Raw genomic sequence first — 19787 nt, 5'->3', positions numbered from 1 at the left:
ACGCCTCTTCTAACGAACTTTTCAAGATACGAACCCGGTGTTTAAGATTTTTTTGCCTCTTCTTCCGAACTATTTTCACCTTAGGAACCCAAGCAGCTGCTGCTGGGATGAAGGGGTTTCTTTCCCCCCCCTTTTTTGAAGAAAGAAAACGGAGGGGCTGCTTGGAGTAGGAAAGATTTTGCAGAGAATAACGTGCTTGCAAAGGCACTGAAAAGGTGTCTTAAGAAAAGGGAGGAGCAGCTTAGGGGAGGAAAGATTTTGCAGAGAACAATGTGCTTGCAAAGGCACTGAAACGGTGTCTTTTGAAGAAAGAAATGGGAGGGGCGCCCCCCTTGCCTTTCTTCCTTCCCACTCACCCTTTAGCCTAACCTTGCTTCTTCCACCTGCCCCCTTTAGCTGTTCCTCCCTGCCCTCTGTTCGCCTCCCTTCTAAAGTTTGGGATTTTCCTGAAGGATTTGCACGCATTATTTGCTTTTACATTGATTCCTATGGGAAACATTGTTTCATCTTACAAACTTTTCACCTTACGAACCTCTTCCTGGAACCAATTAAGTTCGTATGATGAGGTACCACTGTACATCAAACTATCATCAAATAACACAGAGTTTACTATGTCAGTCAAAGTGAATCAGCAGAAAGAACAGAGAGAGAATCATGCTTTCTGGCTCCCTCCTATGGCAATTTGCAGCACTATTTCTTAAAGCTATAGTACTTCAATACATACAGACATTCATTGTTAGCTTGTTTATATATTGCAAACCCAACTGTATTGTACATAGTACTAACAGGGCTTCGCTTGTTTGGGCAGCCCAATTTCTGGCATGCCACAGACTGGTGCTGGCCCACAGACTGGGAGGTTGGGGACTTTTGGCCTTATGCAGTTGGCTACAATGTTTCGGCATCTCTCATACTCCTAGTCTGAATCGATGGTCCTGGAAACCGCCGACAATGTGAACAATGGGAACCCGTCTCCCTTGGAGGCTCTCTTGGCTGGGGCCGAAGGCTTCCCCCCCATGCTGGACATCCCCCCTGATGCTGACGACGAAACCATGGTTGAGCTCGCCATTGCTTTGAGCCTGCAACAGGACCAGCAGGGTGAGAGAGGCAGGCGGATCCTTCCTCACTATAGTGTGTGTGTGTGTGTGTGTGTGTGTGTGTGTGTGTGTTTGTGCGTGTGTGACGGGGCGCCTTAATAAACTTGGGCAAAGGCAAGGCCGCCTGTACTGTCCAGAAAGGAACATGGAGGGAGCCCCAGTGAACTGCGGTGGTGCAGGTGGTTAGAGTGCAGTCCTGCAGGCTACTTCTGCTGACCTCCAAACTGCCTTCAATTTGGCAGTTCAAATCACACCAGACTCAAGGTTAACTCAGCCTTCCATCCTTCCGAGGTTGGTAAAATGAGGACCCAGATTGTTGGGGGCAAGAGGCTGACTTTGTAAACTGCTTAGAGAGTTTTGTGAGCGCTCCTTGTCCACCTGAGGTCATGTCAGATTCCGAGGAGGATGAGCCAGGCCCCTCTGGGAACCCTGGGCCAGGGGTGTTGCCAGAGGAAGCAGAGAGTGAGAGTGAGACAGGAAGTGACTTGAGTGAGCCCAAAGAACTACTAGAGGGGGGTGATGTGACATTGGGGGAGTGGCCCCAGTCAGACAGTGAGGAAGACATGAGAGAGGAAAGCAGTTGGATGGATCCTTGCTATAGAAAATTGATTCGAAGGTGAGAGGAGTTACAGAGTAAAAAGGTATTAGCTTACAGCCTTAGCCTCTTGTGTAATGTCACTTCCAGGCAGCATAAAGGAATAGGATTGTGGGAAATGGGGCGTGGAGACTCAATGCAGTTCAATGGAAGAGACGTGAAACTGGGGGTGTGCTTGAACGAAGTTTTAAAACCATGATTTCTGCTTCAAAAAGACAATCTTTGTTGGGTGCTGTGCTAAGGAAAGTTTTCTGTGAGCTTGCGCATATGCTTTGAGTAAATGAATGGGCTTTTTCTCAGTAATGCAGATAAGACTGAGTTTCTGGCGCTTTTCCTGGACATAGATTACAGCTAGCTCTAAAGAGAGAAATAACTGTTTCTGTGCTGTTTTAAAATCTGTGTTTCCTTATGTATGCCTGATTTCTAATAAAGAGTGGGATTTTATCATAAAATAAGTGATTTCTGAGTTGGGGTTCAGTCCAGAGGCCCGTGCCTAGAACAGAGAGGGCTCTAAAAGCACCGTGAAGCGATATATAAGTGCTATTGCTATCCCAGATTCAGAGGAGAAAAGACGAACTTGTATGTGGATTCCTCCTATACCCCTGGCATTGATTTCTCCCACCTTTCCTTCTCCACCTCTCTCATGTAGGCAGCAGCAGCAGCGCTCTCGGCCTGCAGAGCCTGGGGCTGTCTGGGCAGGCCCCCAGCTCTTCCTCCCTGGATGCCGGGACTCTGTCAGACACCACTGCATCAGGTAATGAGCACGGGGTAACCCCCGGTCTTTGGGGCCAGGTGAGGCGTGTCTGGATTGGATGCCTCTCGCGAGACAGTCCTCCTCTGGGCAGATTTGATTCTGGAAGAGCTTAAAAAACATCTATGCTGGCAGGCGTGGGGCTGTTGAACTTGGTTGCCTTGTGCCAGCCCCTATTATTTATTTATTTATTTATTTATTTATTTATTTATTCATTTGTCCAATACAAAAATACACACAAGGAAGAAAATAGACATGAAGTAATATATATAAGAATAAAAGTGAAAATAGAGGAGAAGATATATGAAAGGAAGAAAATATATATGATATATGAGATAAAGGAAAGACAATTGGACAGGGGACGAAAGGCACACTAGTGCACTTATGTACACCCCTTACTGGCCTCTTAGGAACCTGGAGAGGTCAATCGTGGATAGTCTAAGGGAGAAATGTTGCGGGTTGGGGTTGACACTATTGAGTCCGGTAATGAGTTCCACGCTTCGACAACTCGATTGTTAAAGTCATATTTTTTACAGTCAAGTTTGAAGCGGTTCGTATTAAGTTTGAATCTGTTGCTTGCTCTTGTGTTGTTGCGGTTGAAGCTGAAGTAGTCATTGACCGGTAGGACGTTGCAGCATATGATCTTGTGGGCAATAGTTAAATATTATTGTATGACTGCGCTAGTTTCCAAGCCTCCTGTGTGACTGATTCTCTGTCTGGGAGCCCCATCTCCCCCCCCCCCGCCCACACCCCGCCGCCTCTTTTGCCTGGCTGAAGATTGCCGGAAGAGCCTGTGGCTGCCTTGCACAGATCTTGAAGGCAGCACTTGGAGCTCCGTTCTCCCCACCCCGAGAGAAGAGTGCTGGTCCTAAACGGAGTGAAAAGTGCTTTTGGAGTGTAGGATGAAATGGGGGGTGCGCGGGGTGGGGGGGGAGAGACGGGGCTCCCAGACAGAGAATCAGTCACGCAGGAGGCTTGGAAACTAGCGCAGAAGCCGCATGTGTCCAGGTGGTTCCTCCCCTCCGGCGCTCTCTCTCTCTCGCATACACACGCACACGCAGACGAGAGAGCGGAAGGGAAAGGCAGGCCAAGCCGGGTTGGGAAAGGTAAGCCCGGCAGCCTTAGGAGAGTTGGCATATACAGGGACATACATTTCTACGTTTTGCCCACTTCTGCCAAAAAGTGGATAGGCTTTTCTAGGGGTGGTTTTTCCCATGGCCCCCAATTGTTGCAGTGGACTGGGGATATGGGAGAATTGCAGTGGGTTTCAGCTAGTTCAAATTCGGTCAAAGAAAACACGTGAAAGGGAATGACTCGTGCCTGGGAATGCCTGTGGTTAAAAGCAGACAAGGCTTCAAAATGGGGCACCGCTTCTAGGAAGGATCACATTGATGGGTTTAGATTATTTTCTTGGAAACAATAGAGAAATTGGGGGGGGGGGGGGTTCATTATCTTCTTCTGGCCTATGTATTATTTCCAGGTGTGGGGGGGGTGTCTATATTTAGAGTTTCCCCGTAGTCTCCCATCCAAGTAAGCAGCAGAATCCCATCTAACCCTGTTTAGCTTTTTCAAGATCATCTAAGGCTTTACACAAAGTTTCAGAATATAGTAGAGTGTAGAGTAGAATAGAAGTCTTTATCGGCCAAGTGTGATTGGACACACAAGGAATTTGTAACTAGAGCCTATGCTCTCAGTGTACATAAAAGAAAAGATACTCTTGGTCAAGAATCATGAGGTACAACGCTTAATGATTGTCATAGGGATCAAATAAGTTGGGTTTGGGTGAAACTTGACTTTGGTCTTCAAACCTGGCAAGTTTAAGGCTTGTGGACTTCAACTCCCATTATTAAGGTAACATGACTAGTGGATGAATTCTGAGAGTTGAAGTCCACTAGTCTTAAAGCTGACAAGTTTGAAGACCCCTGGGTTAGGGGTAGGCATGCAAGGGTCTTCAAACCTGGTAAGTTTAAGGTTTGTGGACTTCAATTCCCATTCCTAAGGTAGCATGACTGGTGAAGAAATTCTGCGAGCTGAAGTCCACAAGTCTTGAAGCTGTCAAGTTTGAAGTTTGTAATAAGTAGACATGGTTATAAAAAGTATTCTGCTACACTGATATTTTATTAAACAATATAATACTACACCATTTGGTGCAGAATACTTTTTTCCTTGTTTTCCTCCTCTAAAATCTGGGTGTGTCTTATACACCGAAAAATACGGTAGATTCATTGAATGAGTTGTAAATTTTGCAGAATATATACAGCCTCATGCGATGTAGCTAACAGCTCCATTTCATGCTGAGTAAACAACATTGATGTATCTGAAATAGAAAATTATCTTTGGATATATTTATATTTTTTACCCGCAATAGCATTTTATTAAAATAAATTCGATGAAAAATTTTAAAAATCCGATTTAAATTTTAAAAAAATCAATTTAAAAATTATAGATTTTTATCCACCCTGGTTGCCTCCAATTTGAACAGATACCCCCGTTTGTTTTGAAGGGGGTCTCAAAAGGGATCGAGCTGTGAAGCCCCCAGCTCTCATTTCTTCAGCCTGCCCAAAGAAGCCTAGGCTCTCCCAAGGCCCGTTCGAGCAGCACAGAGGCCGGGTTTTTACTTGTAACAGCTCTCCTTACTCTCCTAGCTCCAGCCTCCGATGACGAAGGCAGCACAGCCGCGACCGACGGCTCCACGCTTCGCACCTCCCCAGCCGACCACGGGGGCAGCGTGGGCTCCGAGAGCGGGGGCAGCGCCGTGGACTCCGTGGCAGGCGAGCACAGTGGTAATCGCCCCTCTTCAGTTTCCCCTTCCCTTTGGCGTTGGGGGGGGGGATTTCCCTTCAGTCCAGCTAAAGTCTCTCTTTCCCCCCCCAGATCAGGAGTGTCAGTCAAAATCAATTTCATTGAGGGCTGCATCAGTTTTGTTTGACTTCAGGGGGGCAGGGTGGGCGTGGTCAGATCAATGTCACTCATGTTGGAGGCGCTTATGGTGACCTAAGTGCTGTGCCAGAGAAAATGGGCTCCCCAGCTCCGTTTACAACTTTGATGGCCTCCTGCAACCCTCTGCCAGCCAAAACAGAGCTCCATTTTTCCCGGCAGTGGCCCTAGGGGCCCGATTTAAGCCCTCCATGGGCCAGATCCAGCCCCTGGGTCTTGAATTTGATACCCCTTGGCCAAGTACCTTCAGGGACCACTTTTGCTCACTTTCTGGGCTCTTCCCTTGCAGTATCCGGCCGAAGCAGCGCCTATGGAGACACAACGGCCGAAGGCCATCCGGCAGGGCCTGGGAGCATCAGCTCCAGCACGGGAGCCATCAGCACCGCCACGGGGCAGCCAGAGGGCGAAGGCTCGGAAGGCGAGGGCGAAGGGGAAGGGGACGTCCATGCCAGCAATAGGCAAGAGAAGCTCTTCTCCCTGCTTGGGGACGGGGCAGAGGCTAGGAAGCCCTCCAAGGACGCAGGGCCCTCTTCGCACATCCCCCCAACCTGGGGAAACGGGAATGGTCATGAGACAAACTGCAGCAGGGGGAGGGGAGGAGGAGGAGGGGTAAAGCTGGAGAAGGACCCGGATCCCGTGGCTTCAGACTGTTCTGTCGGAAGCCATCAAGGTGGGCACTGGGGGGGGGGGGCAGTTGGAGACAGTTAACTGTTGGGGTGGTTAGGCCCTCATCTTTCCTCATTTTCAGTGCTTATTCATCCCAGGTTCTGCCAATCAAGTAGCCCTTCCTGTGGCTCTCGTGACTAAAATGAGAATACAATTCATGCTGCTCAGTTGCCAGTGGTTTTACAGCCATCCCTTACATGCCTTCCTCCTCCTCTTGCTACCTCTCTCACTCTCTGCCTGTCTCTTCTTTTCTCTCTCTCCCTCCCTTTCTCCCTTCCTCTCTTTCCCTTTCCCCCCTCTCTTTTTCTGCCACTCTTTTTCTCTGTCCCCTCTCTTTTTCTCTCTTCTTTCTTTGTCCTTCCCTCCCTCCTTCTTTCTTTCTTTCTTTCTTTCTTTCACTCCCTCTTTCTACCCCCCCACTCTTTCTCCCTCTGTCTGTCTCTCCCTCCCTCTCTCTTTCTCCCTCCCTCTTTCTCCCTCCCTCTCTCTTTCTCACTCTGTCTTCCCTCTTTCTCTCTCCCCCTCTCTGTCTCCCTCTCTCTCCCACTCCCTCCCTCTCTCTTTCTCTGTCCCCCTTCTCTTTCTCTGTCCCTTCCTCTTTCTTTCTTTCTTTCTTTCTTTCTTTCTCTTCCTCTCTCTCTCCCTCCCTCTCTTTCTTCCCCCTCTCGCCCCCCTTTCTTCCCTCCCTCTTTCTCTTCCTTTCTCTGCCCCTCTTTCTTTCTCTCTCTCTCTCCCTCTCTCCTCCCACTCTTTCTCTCTCCCCCTCTTTCTCTCCCCTCTCTCTTTCTCTCCCTCCTTCCCTCTCCCTCTCTCTCTCCCTCCCACCAGGTTGCACATGGTCAGGCTGATGCTCCTGGAACGACTGCTGCAGACACTCCCCCAGCTGAGGAACGTCGGTGGGGTCCGGGCCATCCCCTACATGCAGGTGAGTCTGAGTGACTCTCCCTCCCTTGGAATCTTCGTGAGGTGGGTTTGCCAGGTCTTCTTTTCCCGACCTCTTTTCCTTGGACTGGGACTCAAAGACCAGGTTTAGCTTCTTTCCTGACGCTGCCCGTATCCTAAACACAGCCTGGGAATGTAGAAGGTCCCTAAGTGCAGCGCCTCTCGCTGACCCTGCTTTTGCAGCTGAACACCAGAGTGTATTATTTGAATGCTTTTTAGGGTTGTTTGGTGGGCCAGTGGTGGGTGGATGGGAGAGACTTCCGTCCACCAAGCCTGAGGGACTCTACACCTCCCCGGCTATTGTCTCTGACTTTGTCTCTCAATGTGCCTTGTCCCCAGGTCATCCTGATGCTGACGACAGACCTGGATGGCGATGAAGAAAAAGACAAAGGGGCATTGGATAACCTTCTCGCCCAGTTGATTGCTGAACTCTGCATGGAGAAGAAGGTAGAATACAATAGAATAGAATTCTTTATTGGCCAAGTGTGATTGGATACACAAGGAATGTGTCTTTGGTGCAGATGCTCTCAGTGTACATAAAAGAAAAGATACATTTGTCAAGGATCATAATGTACAACATAATGATGGTCATAGGATGCAAATAAGCAATCAGGAAACAATCAATATTAATATAAATCATAAGGATACAAGCAACAAATTACAGTCATACAATCAAAAGTGGGAGGAGATGGGTACTAGAAGCTGCCCAGAGTCCTTGCGGAGTTGGGCAGCATATAACTCAAATTAATAAATAAAATAAATAAAGCAATGACAAGACTAATAGTAATAGTAATGCGATAAGAAGACTAATAGTAATAACAATGCAGCCTTAGTGGATAGTTTGACAGTGTTTTTTATTATTGTTATTTGTTTAGCGGAGTGATGGCGTTTGGGAAAAAACTGTTCTTGTGTCTAGTTCTCTTGATGTGCAGTGCTCTGTAGCATTGTTTTGAGGGTAGGAGTTGAAACAGTTTATGTTCAGGATGTCTCTCTCACACACACTTTTTCTGCATGACCCCCCCCCCCCTGGGATGAGACATGAACGTAGTTGGGAAATGCTAAGAGGCAGCGGCTCCTACCTGAGACTCTAAGCTCTCAGTCAGAATAGAACTGGAAGGGTCGTTGGAGGTCTTCTGGTCCACCCCCTGCTCCAGTAGGAGACCCTATGCCATTTCAGATAAATGACTGTCTGGATTCTTCTATAAAACCTCCTGTGATGAAGCACCTACAACTTCTGGTGGCAAGCTTTTCCACTGGTTAACTGTTCTCCCTGTTAGGAGGCTTCTCCTTAATTCAGGGTTGCTTCTCTCTCCTTGGTTACTTTCCACCCTAAGTCAAACCTGTGACTCAGGATGGGAACCAATCAAAGAGAGAATCAGCATCCATAATCATCCTAAATCAGACCTGTGGGGAAAATGCCAATTTGCGGGTGAGGCTGGGAAGCCCTTTGACCTGCTGGCCAGTAGAGGGCAGCAGTAGCTCAAGGAAAAGCCAGGCAGCCAGCAGGGCGGCTGTTGAGCTTCACCTGGCCACTGGTCAGGTTCATTGCCTTTGGCTGCTGGATGAGTTGGCTAGTTATTCATCTAACAGTATATATTTAATTTGTTTACTGCTCGCCTTGTCCCAAAATGGATCTGTAGGCCGTAATGCCAACTTTTGAAAAAAGAACACAAAATATTTGCAATTGAGGGGTATCCGAGATAGGTCTGCGCATGGGCACCCATCACAATTCAAGAAGGGATCAGGAGCATGAAAGTGCTTTTTCCTTCTCCATTTTGTGTTTGGCAAGGTTCAGAGCACGGGTAGTCCTCAAGTTACAATCACAAGATAACCCAACGTATCTGTTGCTACGTGAAGCGAATATTTATTTGTTTGTTTGTTTGTTTATTGATTGATTGATTGATTGATTGATTTATGTGATTTATGAGCCACCCAACTCCTTCCAAGGGTGTTCAGCAAACCTGGAAAACAGGGAAATCAGCGGTTCGGGAAGTATTGGAATTATCAGAGAATTCGTGAAAAAAAACAATAAATCAGGGTAAAAGAAAAAAGTGTATTGAAATATTTAAAAGTCAGGGGAAAACTATGTAAAAAAAACCGGATTGTGATGCCTGGCAGAGTCAAGTAAAAATGAGCAACAACTTGCTTCCTCAGCTACCAATATGTCTCTACGGCTTAGCCGTTTGGTATGACGTTATCTATGACCGTGCATTAGCTAGATCACAAGTTACAGGGAAATGTCAGGGAAATATCAGGGAATTTCAAAATGCTTTTCCCCCGGACACCCTGCTTTCCGCACTGTTAAGTGAGTTTGCTCCTGTTTTACGACTTTTCCTGCCCCAGTTGTTAAGTGAATCATTGCATTTATTACATTAGAAGAGCAGGGTTTGTTAAGCGAATCTGTCCCCGTCCCCCCAATCGACTTTGCTTGTCAGGAGCCGGGCAGTAAGGGGTTGTACTAGATGATTTACATGGTCCCTTCCAACTCTGAGGGGACAAAAGATGACAACGGGACCCTCAAGTACTGCAGCCATCATAAACGTGAAGCAGTCACCAAGCATCTGAATTTTTATCACAGCAGGGGGATGGTGGTGGATGCTGCTGCAGTTGGTGTGAAAAATGGTCACAACTCAATTTTAAAGTCGAGGACTGCTGGTCGCTGGGGAACCACAGATCTCTTCCTTTAGCCCTTTCCTCATTCTTTCTTTCCTCTCTTCCCTCGCAGGACGTGTCCAAGAAAAATGAACGGTCTCCCCTCAATGAAGTCCACCTGGTAATCATGAGGCTCTTGAGTGTCTTCATGTCCAGGACCAAATCTGGTTCAAAATCTTCCATTTGTGAGGTACGTGAGGAGGGTGGCCTGGTTGGGGTGAGGGTACATGCCCCACATGCGTTTCTGTGCAGAGTCCGTTTCTTCCCCCTTCCCAGTTTGCTGCCCTTGCCATCTGTTTTGACCCAGCTCCCCAAACACGAGAAACCCTCTGAAGTCAAATCAATGATTCCTTTATAAAGAGTGCCGGCAGCCCTGGCAAAAAGTTCCTCTTTCACTGCAGACTAACAAATCTGTCCAGCAGGGAGATTAATAGTTGCTTGCCACAGCTACCGTATTTTTTGGAGTATAAGACACACCTTAGTTTTTGGGGAGGAAAATAGGGAAAAGAATCTGCTTACCAGATATTCATCCAGCTAGCGTCCTTAGCCAGCACATTATTTTATCCCCTGGTTAGGGCTCTAAAAAAACTTTATTTGGAGGCAGTAACAATAAAAGAGTTTGCAAGTCAGTAACAGCTGGGAACATCATTAGCACCTGGAAAGATACATTCGGAGCAACTTAGAGCAATGAAAAAATCCCTGCAAAGACTTAGGGCTTGGAAAACATTCTTAGCAGAGAGTAACAATGAAAGAGCTTGCAAGCTGGTAAGAGATGGGAAGATCGTTTGCAGCTAGTTAGGTTGTGGGGGTGGGGAGAGAAAAAAAGCTACATTCAAAGTATAAGACGCACCCAAATTATCAGCCTCTTTTAGGAAGGGAAAAAGGTACGTCTTATACTCCGCAAAATAGGATATTTATCTACGCCCCCTGCCTTTTCTCCCCAGAGCTAGGGTGGGGCTTCGCTAGCAGCGGTGGCTCTTTCGTCCCAAGGACCAGCCCATAGATTTCCACTGCTCTCCTCTCCTCTGCTGTCTGTGCATCAGGCACAGGACCCAGCTGTTCCTTCACTTCATCATCAGCCACCTCCAGACCTGGGGGCTGTTGACACTCCATCTGAGGGCTGACAGATGGCCCAGGCTCTGCCTCTTTTTCTCTCTCTCTCTGATAGCTCCATTCCCTCTCCCTCCTCAGATCTCTCAGGTTGCCTCCCACACTTCCTCCTCCTCTGATTCGGCTGTTGGAGGGGCTGACTGGCCACAACACCACCTTTTCCTGATTTCAAACCCTTTGGGTTCCGGGTTTTGGATCCAGGCAACCGGGGAGCTTTGCCCACCAAACCTTCCGTGGTTAAAAGGAAGGGGGAAAAAAGAAACGGTGGGTGGGTGGAGAGGGAGGGAAGGAGGATTTGCAAAGGGGATTGTCGGGAGGTCGCGATGCCCGCGCTATCTGCCATGTTTCGGAAACCGCTAAGAGGATTCCGTTGCTAAATGGTGCCGCGCTAAGGCGGCGTTTCGGAGCGGAAGCTGGCAAAGGCGCATGTTGCGGAAAGCATATTAATAACAAAAGCGCAGAGGTTAAAAATGGAACTGGGGAGACATTGAATTTTAATGAGCTTATGGGCTGTGGGCTTTGTTTGGATTTAGAAGGGCTTTCTCTAATGGTTTTATTTACACTTGGGGCTCACCAGCCTCTCTCCCCCAACACGCACACACACACCCTTTCAGTGCAGAAGGGGAGGGGGGCGCTTTTCAAAACCTGTCACAAAGTGCAGATGACCAGTGGGGGCGAGAGAGCCCGGGTGGCTCCTGGCGGCTCTTCAAAAGCGCCGCTGCCTCCCCTTCCCTTGCGCAACTGGCCAAATTCCAGAGGAGCGGTCCTCCTCTCCCCGTTTGAAGGGGAGGCAAATGAAAGGGGTTGGAGCCCCTCTTCTCCTCTTAATCCTCTGCTGAGTGCCCACCGGCATGTGTGTCGAGGGGAGATTAGACTCCAGAGCTGATTGCCGTTTTGCCTCTCTCTCTCATTCTCTCCCTCCCTCCCTCCTCTTGCCTTTTAAACTAAGCCTCCTTCCAAAGTCGCTGCTCTTTTAAAAAAGGATATCAAAGGCTAGGAAGAGTCCAGACCCTGCAGAAGTGGGGGGGGGGACATTCCCTTGTTCCCCCCCCCACTTCTCTTGGGGGCCATCTGGAGTCCGCAAAGTCCCCCTTCTCCAATCCTTGGGACTCCTATTTATTCTCCCTCCTGCTGGCTTGGACTCAGGGGATGCAGTTCATGGAGACCCTAAGGTGGTCCCTTGGATGAGTGTTCTTGCATTGCCATCATTGCCCTTCCTCTGCAGAAGGTCCTGTGTTCAAGGTTACCTACAGCATTAGCGTAGCAATAGCACTTAGACTTTACAGTGCTTTTACAGCCCTCTCTTAGCGGTTTACAGAGTCAGCCTATTTTTCACCCATCGATCTGGATTCCTCGTTTTTATCGACCTCAGAAGGATGGAAGGCCGAGTCAACCTTGAGCCTGAGAGGATCAAACTGCTGGCGGTTGGCAGAATTAATTTGCAATGCTGCGTTCTAACTGCTGGAACCCTGTGGCTCTTAATAACAATGGCACTTTGACTGATATACTGCTTCACAGGGCTTTCTACAGCCCTTACTAAGCAATTTACAGCCCCCAACAATTTGGTCCTAATTTTACTGATTTCGGAAGGAAGGAAGGCTGAGTCACCCCTGAGCGACCGGTCAGAGCCCACAGAGTTGGTCTTCTCCAGGTCCTGCAAGCCAAGGAGTGCTGGCTGGCGGGCCTTAGGAGGAGGGCCTTCTCTGTGGCGGCTCCAACCCTCTGGAACTAACTCCCCCTGGAGATTCGCACTGCCCCCACTCTCCTGGCCTTCCAAAAGCCCTTAAAAACTTACTTGTGCCTGGGGCCGTTGAGTTTAACATTTTGCTCCGGCCGTTAATTTGAAGTTGATTGGGGTAGGAATGAGTGTGAATGTGAGTGTATGGTCTTTAAATGGGTTTTTAGATGACTAACTGGGTTTTTTAATTATTTAATATTGGACTTTGAATTTGAATTGTTCTGTATTTTTATATGCTGTAAGCCACCCCAGTCCTTGGAGAGGGGCGGCATATAAGTACAATCAAATAAAATACACTGCTCAAAAAAATAAAAGGAACACTTAAATAACATAATAATTATTAATAATAATAATTTATTAGATTTGTATGCCATCCCTCTCCGAAGACTCGGGGCTGTTCACAACATAATATAACTCCAAATAAATCAAACTTCTGTGAAATCTAACTGTCCACTTGGGAAACAACACTGATTTACAATCAATTTCCCGCGCTGTTGTGCACATTCAACTTTGTACACAACGAAGTATTCAATGAGAATTTTTAATTCATTCAGATCTAGGATGTGTTCTTTGAGTGTTCCCTTGATTTTTTTGAGCAGTGTATATTATATATATATAAGGTTTGAGCAGGTCACCCTTGAGCCCCATCAGGATCAAACTTGTGGCTGTGGGTAGAGTTAGCCTGCAATACTGCATTCTAATTATTGGGAGGGAGGGAGGGGAGGGAGGGAGGAAGAAATAACCGTTAGACTTATATACCATTTCACAATGCTCTTACAATCCTCTCTAAGCAGTTTACGGAGTCAGCCCTATTTCCCCCAAACAATCTGGACCCTCATTTTACCAATTTTGGAAGGATGGAAACCTTAAAAACCTCCAGTGTTTATAAACATGCATGTGTATACTTACATTGATAGAGAGACAGACAGACACACATAACACACACACATCCCAGGGGCAGGTTCCTCTTGTTTTTTGCTACCGATACACATTGCAATGTTTTGTGTGCGCACGCAACACTTGTGCCCATGGGCACACCCCTTGCACAATTTCATTTCTGTGCATGCTCAGAAGGATAATTACTACTTCCGGGAATGTTCAGATAGCTGAAAAATCACAAAAAATTACACCCCTCTCCCTCACCAAAAAAAGATGGCGGTGGGCACGGACTGGCAAAGACAGCGCCGGAGCCATCGTGCCAAAATTGCATCATTGTTAGGCTACTACTGGACCCATCCCTGACACATACATACATAAATGCATATACATACATACATACATACATACATACATACATACATACTAATAATCCATTTAGAATGGAGCGAAAAGAATAGCAATAGCATTTAGACTTATATACTGCTTCACAGTGCTTTCACAGCCCTCTCTAAGTGGTTTGCAGAGTCAGCCTCTTGCCCCCAACAATTTGGGTTCTTATTTGACCCACCTCGGAAGGATGGACGGCTGAGTCAACCCTGAGCCTGGTGGGATTCGAGCTGCTGAACTGTCAGCAGAAGTAGCCTGTAGGACTGCGCCACCGAGGCTCGATCCTTGGGAAACGCTGGGCCTCTGTTGCTATTCTTACACATGATGATCTGCTTCCCACCCGCCCCCACTCCCCAGTCCCCTTCTGCCTGAGGGAGAAGTTGGCATTGCTGCCAGTGAGGATGCCCCGCTGGCCTCCTTGGCTCTGGGTCAGACTTCCACTGACGTGGCAGAGGCTCCGGCAGAGAAGGGTCTTTTCCCTGCCTGGCTGTCAGAAGCCCTTGAGAGGGAAGGAGATGGGGACCACCACCACCCACCCACCCCCGAAGCTGGATCCTGGTTGCCTTGTCTTTAGACTTTAGTGAATGAAATCGGGAATTCTTTTTTTAATACATATTTTTTTAAAATCTTTTTTTGGGGGGGGGGGGTAGGTCTAGAAAAAAAATCTGGAAAGAATGGGAGAAATTTTTTTTCTTTTTTTCCCCACCCAGGCTATCCCATCTCTCTGTGTGTATTTTATCTGTATTTCATAGCATTGAGTTTTTTGGTTTAAAAAAAAACAGCATAAAATGATAACTAAGTAAGCAGGCGAGAAAGAGATGCTGGCAATTGAATTAATCGCCCTCTTTGGCTGAGGTCAGGAGCCCAGAGGGCTCAGCCATCATCCCTCTCCTATTACCAGCATCTCACTTCCCCCAACCCCAGAAGCTTGGAACTTTTGAATTGTCTTGAGCTCCTGGGTGTTGAGCCACTGATCTGAGTTTCCTACAGCTGGGCTGTTTGGTCCGCCGGAGGAAGACTGCCGGCACTTAGAATTACAGTATATACCGTTTCACAGTGCTTTACAGCCCTGTCTAAGGCGGTTTACAGTGTCAACCTCTTGCCCCCAACAATCTGGGTCTTCATTTTACCCACTTTGGAAGGATGGAAGGCTGAATCAACATTGACTCTGTGAGGATCGAACTGCTGACGGTTGGCAGAATTAACCTGCAACATTGCATTCTAACTCCTGGGACCCTGTGGCTCTTAATAGCATTAGCATTTAGACTTATGTACCACTTCATAGTGCTTTTACAGCCCTCTCTAAGCAGTTTACAGAATCAGCCTATTGCCCCAAACAATCTGGGTCCTCATCCATCTCAGCAAGAGGGAAGGCTGAGTCAATTTCGAGCCGGTGGTGAGATTTGAACTGGTGAACTACAGCCAGCAGTCAACAGAAGCAGATTGCAGTACTGCACTCTAACCACTGCGCCACCAAGCCTCCTACCCCTCCATGTTTTCTTGTATCTCCCACAGTCGTCCTCCCTGATTTCAAGCGCCACTGCGGCTGCTTTGCTGAGCTCTGGAGCAGTGGACTATTGCCTTCATGTCCTGAAGTCCCTGCTGGATTACTGGAAGAACCAGCAGAACGACGAGGAGCCCGTGCCCGCCAGCCAGCTCCTGAAGCCCCACACCACCGCCTCTCCACCCGACATGAGTCCTTTCTTTCTGCGACAGTATGTCAAGGTGAGATTGCAAGAGCCAAATGCTTCCAGTTATCTACCTACATACCTATCCACCTATCTACCCACCTGCCTATCTATCTATCTATCTATCTATCTATCTATCTATCTATCTATCTATCTATCTATCTATCTATCTGTTCTGTCTGGGTGCCCCCAGACTTCAACACCAACAGGAAAAAGCAGCCAGACACGCTGGTAAAAGCAAAGGCACTTTATAGTTTGAAAAATAAACACAGAGAAAAACCTGTTCTTCCCAACAGGCAGGCTATGAGGCTTCACAGCAAAGTCCTGACGGCCAGACAATACAGCAGACTTCTTGCTGGCACACACACCACTGTAGAGAATAAGCCCCCACGCCTTTTTCCCCAAGGTTTCAGCCTTCAAGGCCACAAATCAGAATCAAAGACGCCAAAGATCACAGCCAGGTCCCAGGACTCCCAAAGATACTACTCCACAAGACAGGAAGGGTGGGTCTGCCTTTTCAGCCTTTCTGGGGAGAACCACACCCAAACCCAGCTGTTACCTATTTAGGACTGGAAGTACCTGGCTAATTGTCCCCTTCGTTGTTCTGCTCTTCTCTGCCTGTGATCGATGATGGCTTGAGCATTTTCATCTAAGGACTCCAGGCTGCTTGCTGGGGAGAGCTCCACCCCGGGGGACTCTGGCTGTTCTCCCTCTCCCTCGGCCTGATATTCCTCCTCCCCTTCTGCCTGGGCCTCCTCCTCCTCCTCCTGTTCCTCATCCTCCCCCTCTGAGCAGGGAGCCGGCAGAGGTTCAGCCGTTCCCTGAGGAGCCTCAGACGGAATCACAACACTATCTATCTATCTATCTATCTATCTATCTATCTATCTATCTATCTATCTATCTACCTACCTACCTACCTACCTACCTACCTACCTACCTACCTATCTTTCTGTCTGTCTGTCTACCTATTTACCTACATACATACCTACCTATCTCTACCCCACCTACATCTATCTATCTATCTATCTATCTATCTATCTATCTATCTATCTATCTATCTATCTATCTATCTATCTATCTATCTATGCCTCCATGCCGCTTCTTTGGTTTTTTAAGAAGTGTAGACTACAACTCCCAGAATCCCCCAACCAGTATTCAACACCAAGCTAATTCATTCATTGGTGGCAGATCTTTCTCTTAGAGAAGTGACCAATAACTTCAGATTTTGAAGGATTAGGAACACAGTAGCAATAGCCCTTAGATTTATATACTGTGTCAGCGTTCCAAATAGCATCTGAGAAATAAACCAAGTCCCAGTCCAATTCTCTCAATCAGAGCTTGTTTTATTAACAGAACCATGTTAGCTACGCCATCGTCATTCCGATTCTGAATCCTTCCAAGAATCCCACCTAGGTTAAGGTTCATCTTACATCCCCCACACCCACAAGTTCATCACGAGAGCCAGTCTATGTGCAGGGGCTTATCAATTTCCTCTTTTCTTCAGTTGAGGCAGAACAAACGGTGCCCTTGGCTTGGAGAAAGGAATCTTAAGTTGTGTCTAGTAACTTTCCCCTCTGACTATTCACTACCCCTCCAATTCCCCCTTGTGTTGTGTCAGGCTGAACTCTCTAACTCCACATGAAGACTTCGGCCTGACATACTGCTTCACAGTGCTTCACAGTTGTCTCTAAGCAGTTGACTCATGTCCCCCAAACAATTTGGGTCCTCATTTTACCGACCTCGGAAGGACGGCTGAATCAAGATTGAGTCAGTCAGGATCGAATTGCGGGCTGTGAGCAGAGTTAGCCTGCAATATATTCTAACAAGAGGGAGGGAGGGAGGGAGGGAGGGAGGAAACAATAGCATGGAGATGTATATGCTGTTTCAAAGTGCTTTGTAGTCCTCATTTTACTGACCTTGGAAGGATGGAAAGCTGAGTCAAGCTTGAGCCAATCATAATCAAACTGCTGGCAATTGGCAAAATTTATCTGCATTCTTACCACGGGGAGGGAGGGAGGGAGGGAGGGAAGGAAGGAAGGAATGCCAAGTTAGCCTGCAATCCCGCTGTCAGGCCAAAGCCATCATGTGGAGTTAGAGATTTCGGCCTTCTACCTGCATTGTATCCTGTACAGTGGTACCTCTACCTAAGAACGCCTCTACTTAAGAACTTTTCTAGATAAGAATCGAGTGTTCAAGACTTTTTTGCCTCTTCTTAAGATCCATTTTCTACTTAAGAACCCAAGCCCAGAAAAATTTCCCAGCCAGTTTCCTGCCATTCCCCCTGGGTTTCTCTCTCTGGCGCAGTGTATGGGAGGTGCATGCTCCTCCTCACCACCTCAGAGTCCCTCTTTTTTTTTTTTTTTTTAGCCTTAATGTTTTGGATTTTTTTGATTCCCCTCACCTCACCTTCTTCCTTCGGCAGAGACTGTCCTCCTCTTCTTTCTCCTCCTCCGCCCATGCAAATTCCGAGCTTGTGTTTCTTTCCTAATGGGTTTGCATGCATTATTTGCTTTTACATTGATTCCTATGGGAAAAATGGCTTTTACTTACAAACTTTTCTGCTTAAGAACCTGGTCATGGAACGAATTAAGTTCTTAAGAAGAGGTACCACTATGCTTTGTTTAATTATTCGATCTTGGATTCGATTTTTGGGTTCTGCTTTTTAAAGAGCAAAAAAGCTTGCTGAGTGCCGATGATGGAGGTTTAAAGAAGGCAGGTGGTTTAAATAGTGTCATTTTTAGAAGAGTATCTCCCAGGATGAATCTTAAAATTTTACATTTTTTAAAATTTTAATTCACAAACTGGATTTTTAATAATTCAATTTGTGGAAGCTGAATTAAGGATGGAGAGTCTTCAAAAGGTGGCTGTATTGTCATAGCTGTGGAAGTTAAGATTAAGATCACCTTTATTGTCTTCTTTTTTTTTACTGTAAGCGCACTGGCCCACATTAAAAATGCATTTTTTTGCCTGCTTTCAAAACACAGTTAGGCCTCAACATACGATCCTTCACTTAGTGACCGTTTGAAGTTAACAACAGCACTGGAAAAAAGATCTTTGGACTGTTTCTAGCCCTTGCGACCTTTTCAGCATCCTCATGATCAAAATTCACGACAAACTGGTTCATATTTATCACGTCAGCAATGTCCCGGGGTTATGTGATTCCCATTTGACCTCCTTCTGATAATCGAAGTCAGTGGAGAAGCCAGCTTTGTTTAACAACCAGGTTACTAACTTACCAATTGCAGTGATTCAGTTAGCAACTGAAGCAATAAATGTCGTAGAATGGGGCAAAACTCACTTAACAAATGTCTCACTTAACAGCAGAAATTGTTACAACTCAATTGTCGTAAGTCGAGGACTACCTGTATACCCATACTAGAAGAGAATAGAAGAGGAGAGGAGAAGAAAAAGAGAGAAGAAAAGAAATAAGAATTAGGAATGGCATCGTATAGCATAAGGAGAGGAGAAAAGAGAGGGGAGAGGAGAGGAGAAGGATAAAAAAAAATTAGGAATAGAATAGAGGACAGGACAGTTGGAAGGGACCTTGCAGGTCTTCTAGTCCAACCCCCTGCTTAGACAGGAAACCCTATACCTTGTCAGACAAATGGTTATCCAATCTCTTCTTTAAAACATCCAGTCTTTATATACATACATGTGTATACCTACACTGATAGACACACAGACACACATCCCGGGGCAGGTTCCTCTTACCTTTTGCTACTGATACACATTGCGACATTTTGTGCGTGCACGCAACACTTGTGCCCATGGGCACATCCCCTTGCACAATTTCATTTCTGCACATGCTCAGAGGGAATTATTACTTCCGGGAATGTTCAGATAGCTGAAAAATTGCAAAAAATCACACACCCTCCCCCGCCAAAAAAAATGGCGGTGGGCACAGACCGGCAAAAACAGCACCAGTGCCATCGTGCCAAAATTGCATCATTGTTAGGCTACTACTGGACCCACCCCTGAAACATACATACATACATACATACATACATACATACATACATACATACATACATACATACATATATACATACTTACTCATAGTCCATTTAGAATGGAGCGAAAAGAATAGCAACAGCATTTAGACTTATATGCTGCTTCACAGTGCTTTACAGTCCTTTCTAAGCGTTTTTACAGAGAGTCAGCCTATTGCCCCCAATAATTTGGGTCCTCATTTGACCCACCTCGGTAGGATGGAAGGCTCAGTCAAACTTGAGCCGATGGTGAGATTTGAACTGCTGAATTACAGCTAGCAGTCAGATGAAGTAGCCTGCAGAGTGCTGCACTCTAAACACTGTGCCACCGTGGCTCAAGAAGAAACTTGAGAACGATG

At 46.8% G+C, this 19787-nt stretch overlaps 1 protein-coding gene across 7 annotated transcripts in view; it reads left to right on the top strand.

The window, feature by feature from the left end:
- Positions 1-19787, top strand: part of UBR4 (ubiquitin protein ligase E3 component n-recognin 4) — a 211101-nt gene that overhangs the window by 106132 nt on the left and 85182 nt on the right. For 6 of the 7 annotated variants that reach the window (XM_070759469.1, XM_070759468.1, XM_070759464.1 and 3 more), the window contains exons 57-64: positions 918-1095; positions 2339-2443; positions 5086-5223; positions 5667-5835; positions 6872-6968; positions 7325-7432; positions 9711-9827; positions 15267-15476. In XM_070759469.1, coding sequence (XP_070615570.1) covers positions 918-1095; positions 2339-2443; positions 5086-5223; positions 5667-5835; positions 6872-6968; positions 7325-7432; positions 9711-9827; positions 15267-15476 — 1122 coding nt within the window. The remainder of the gene's footprint in view (positions 1-917; positions 1096-2338; positions 2444-5085; positions 5224-5666; positions 5836-6871; positions 6969-7324; positions 7433-9710; positions 9828-15266; positions 15477-19787) is intronic. The other variant, XM_070759465.1, reaches the window with a different exon arrangement.

This window comes from Erythrolamprus reginae, chromosome 8, assembly GCF_031021105.1.
Source record: "Erythrolamprus reginae isolate rEryReg1 chromosome 8, rEryReg1.hap1, whole genome shotgun sequence".
Taxonomy (NCBI): domain Eukaryota; kingdom Metazoa; phylum Chordata; class Lepidosauria; order Squamata; family Dipsadidae; genus Erythrolamprus; species Erythrolamprus reginae.
This window is presented reverse-complemented; position numbering and strand designations above follow the sequence as displayed.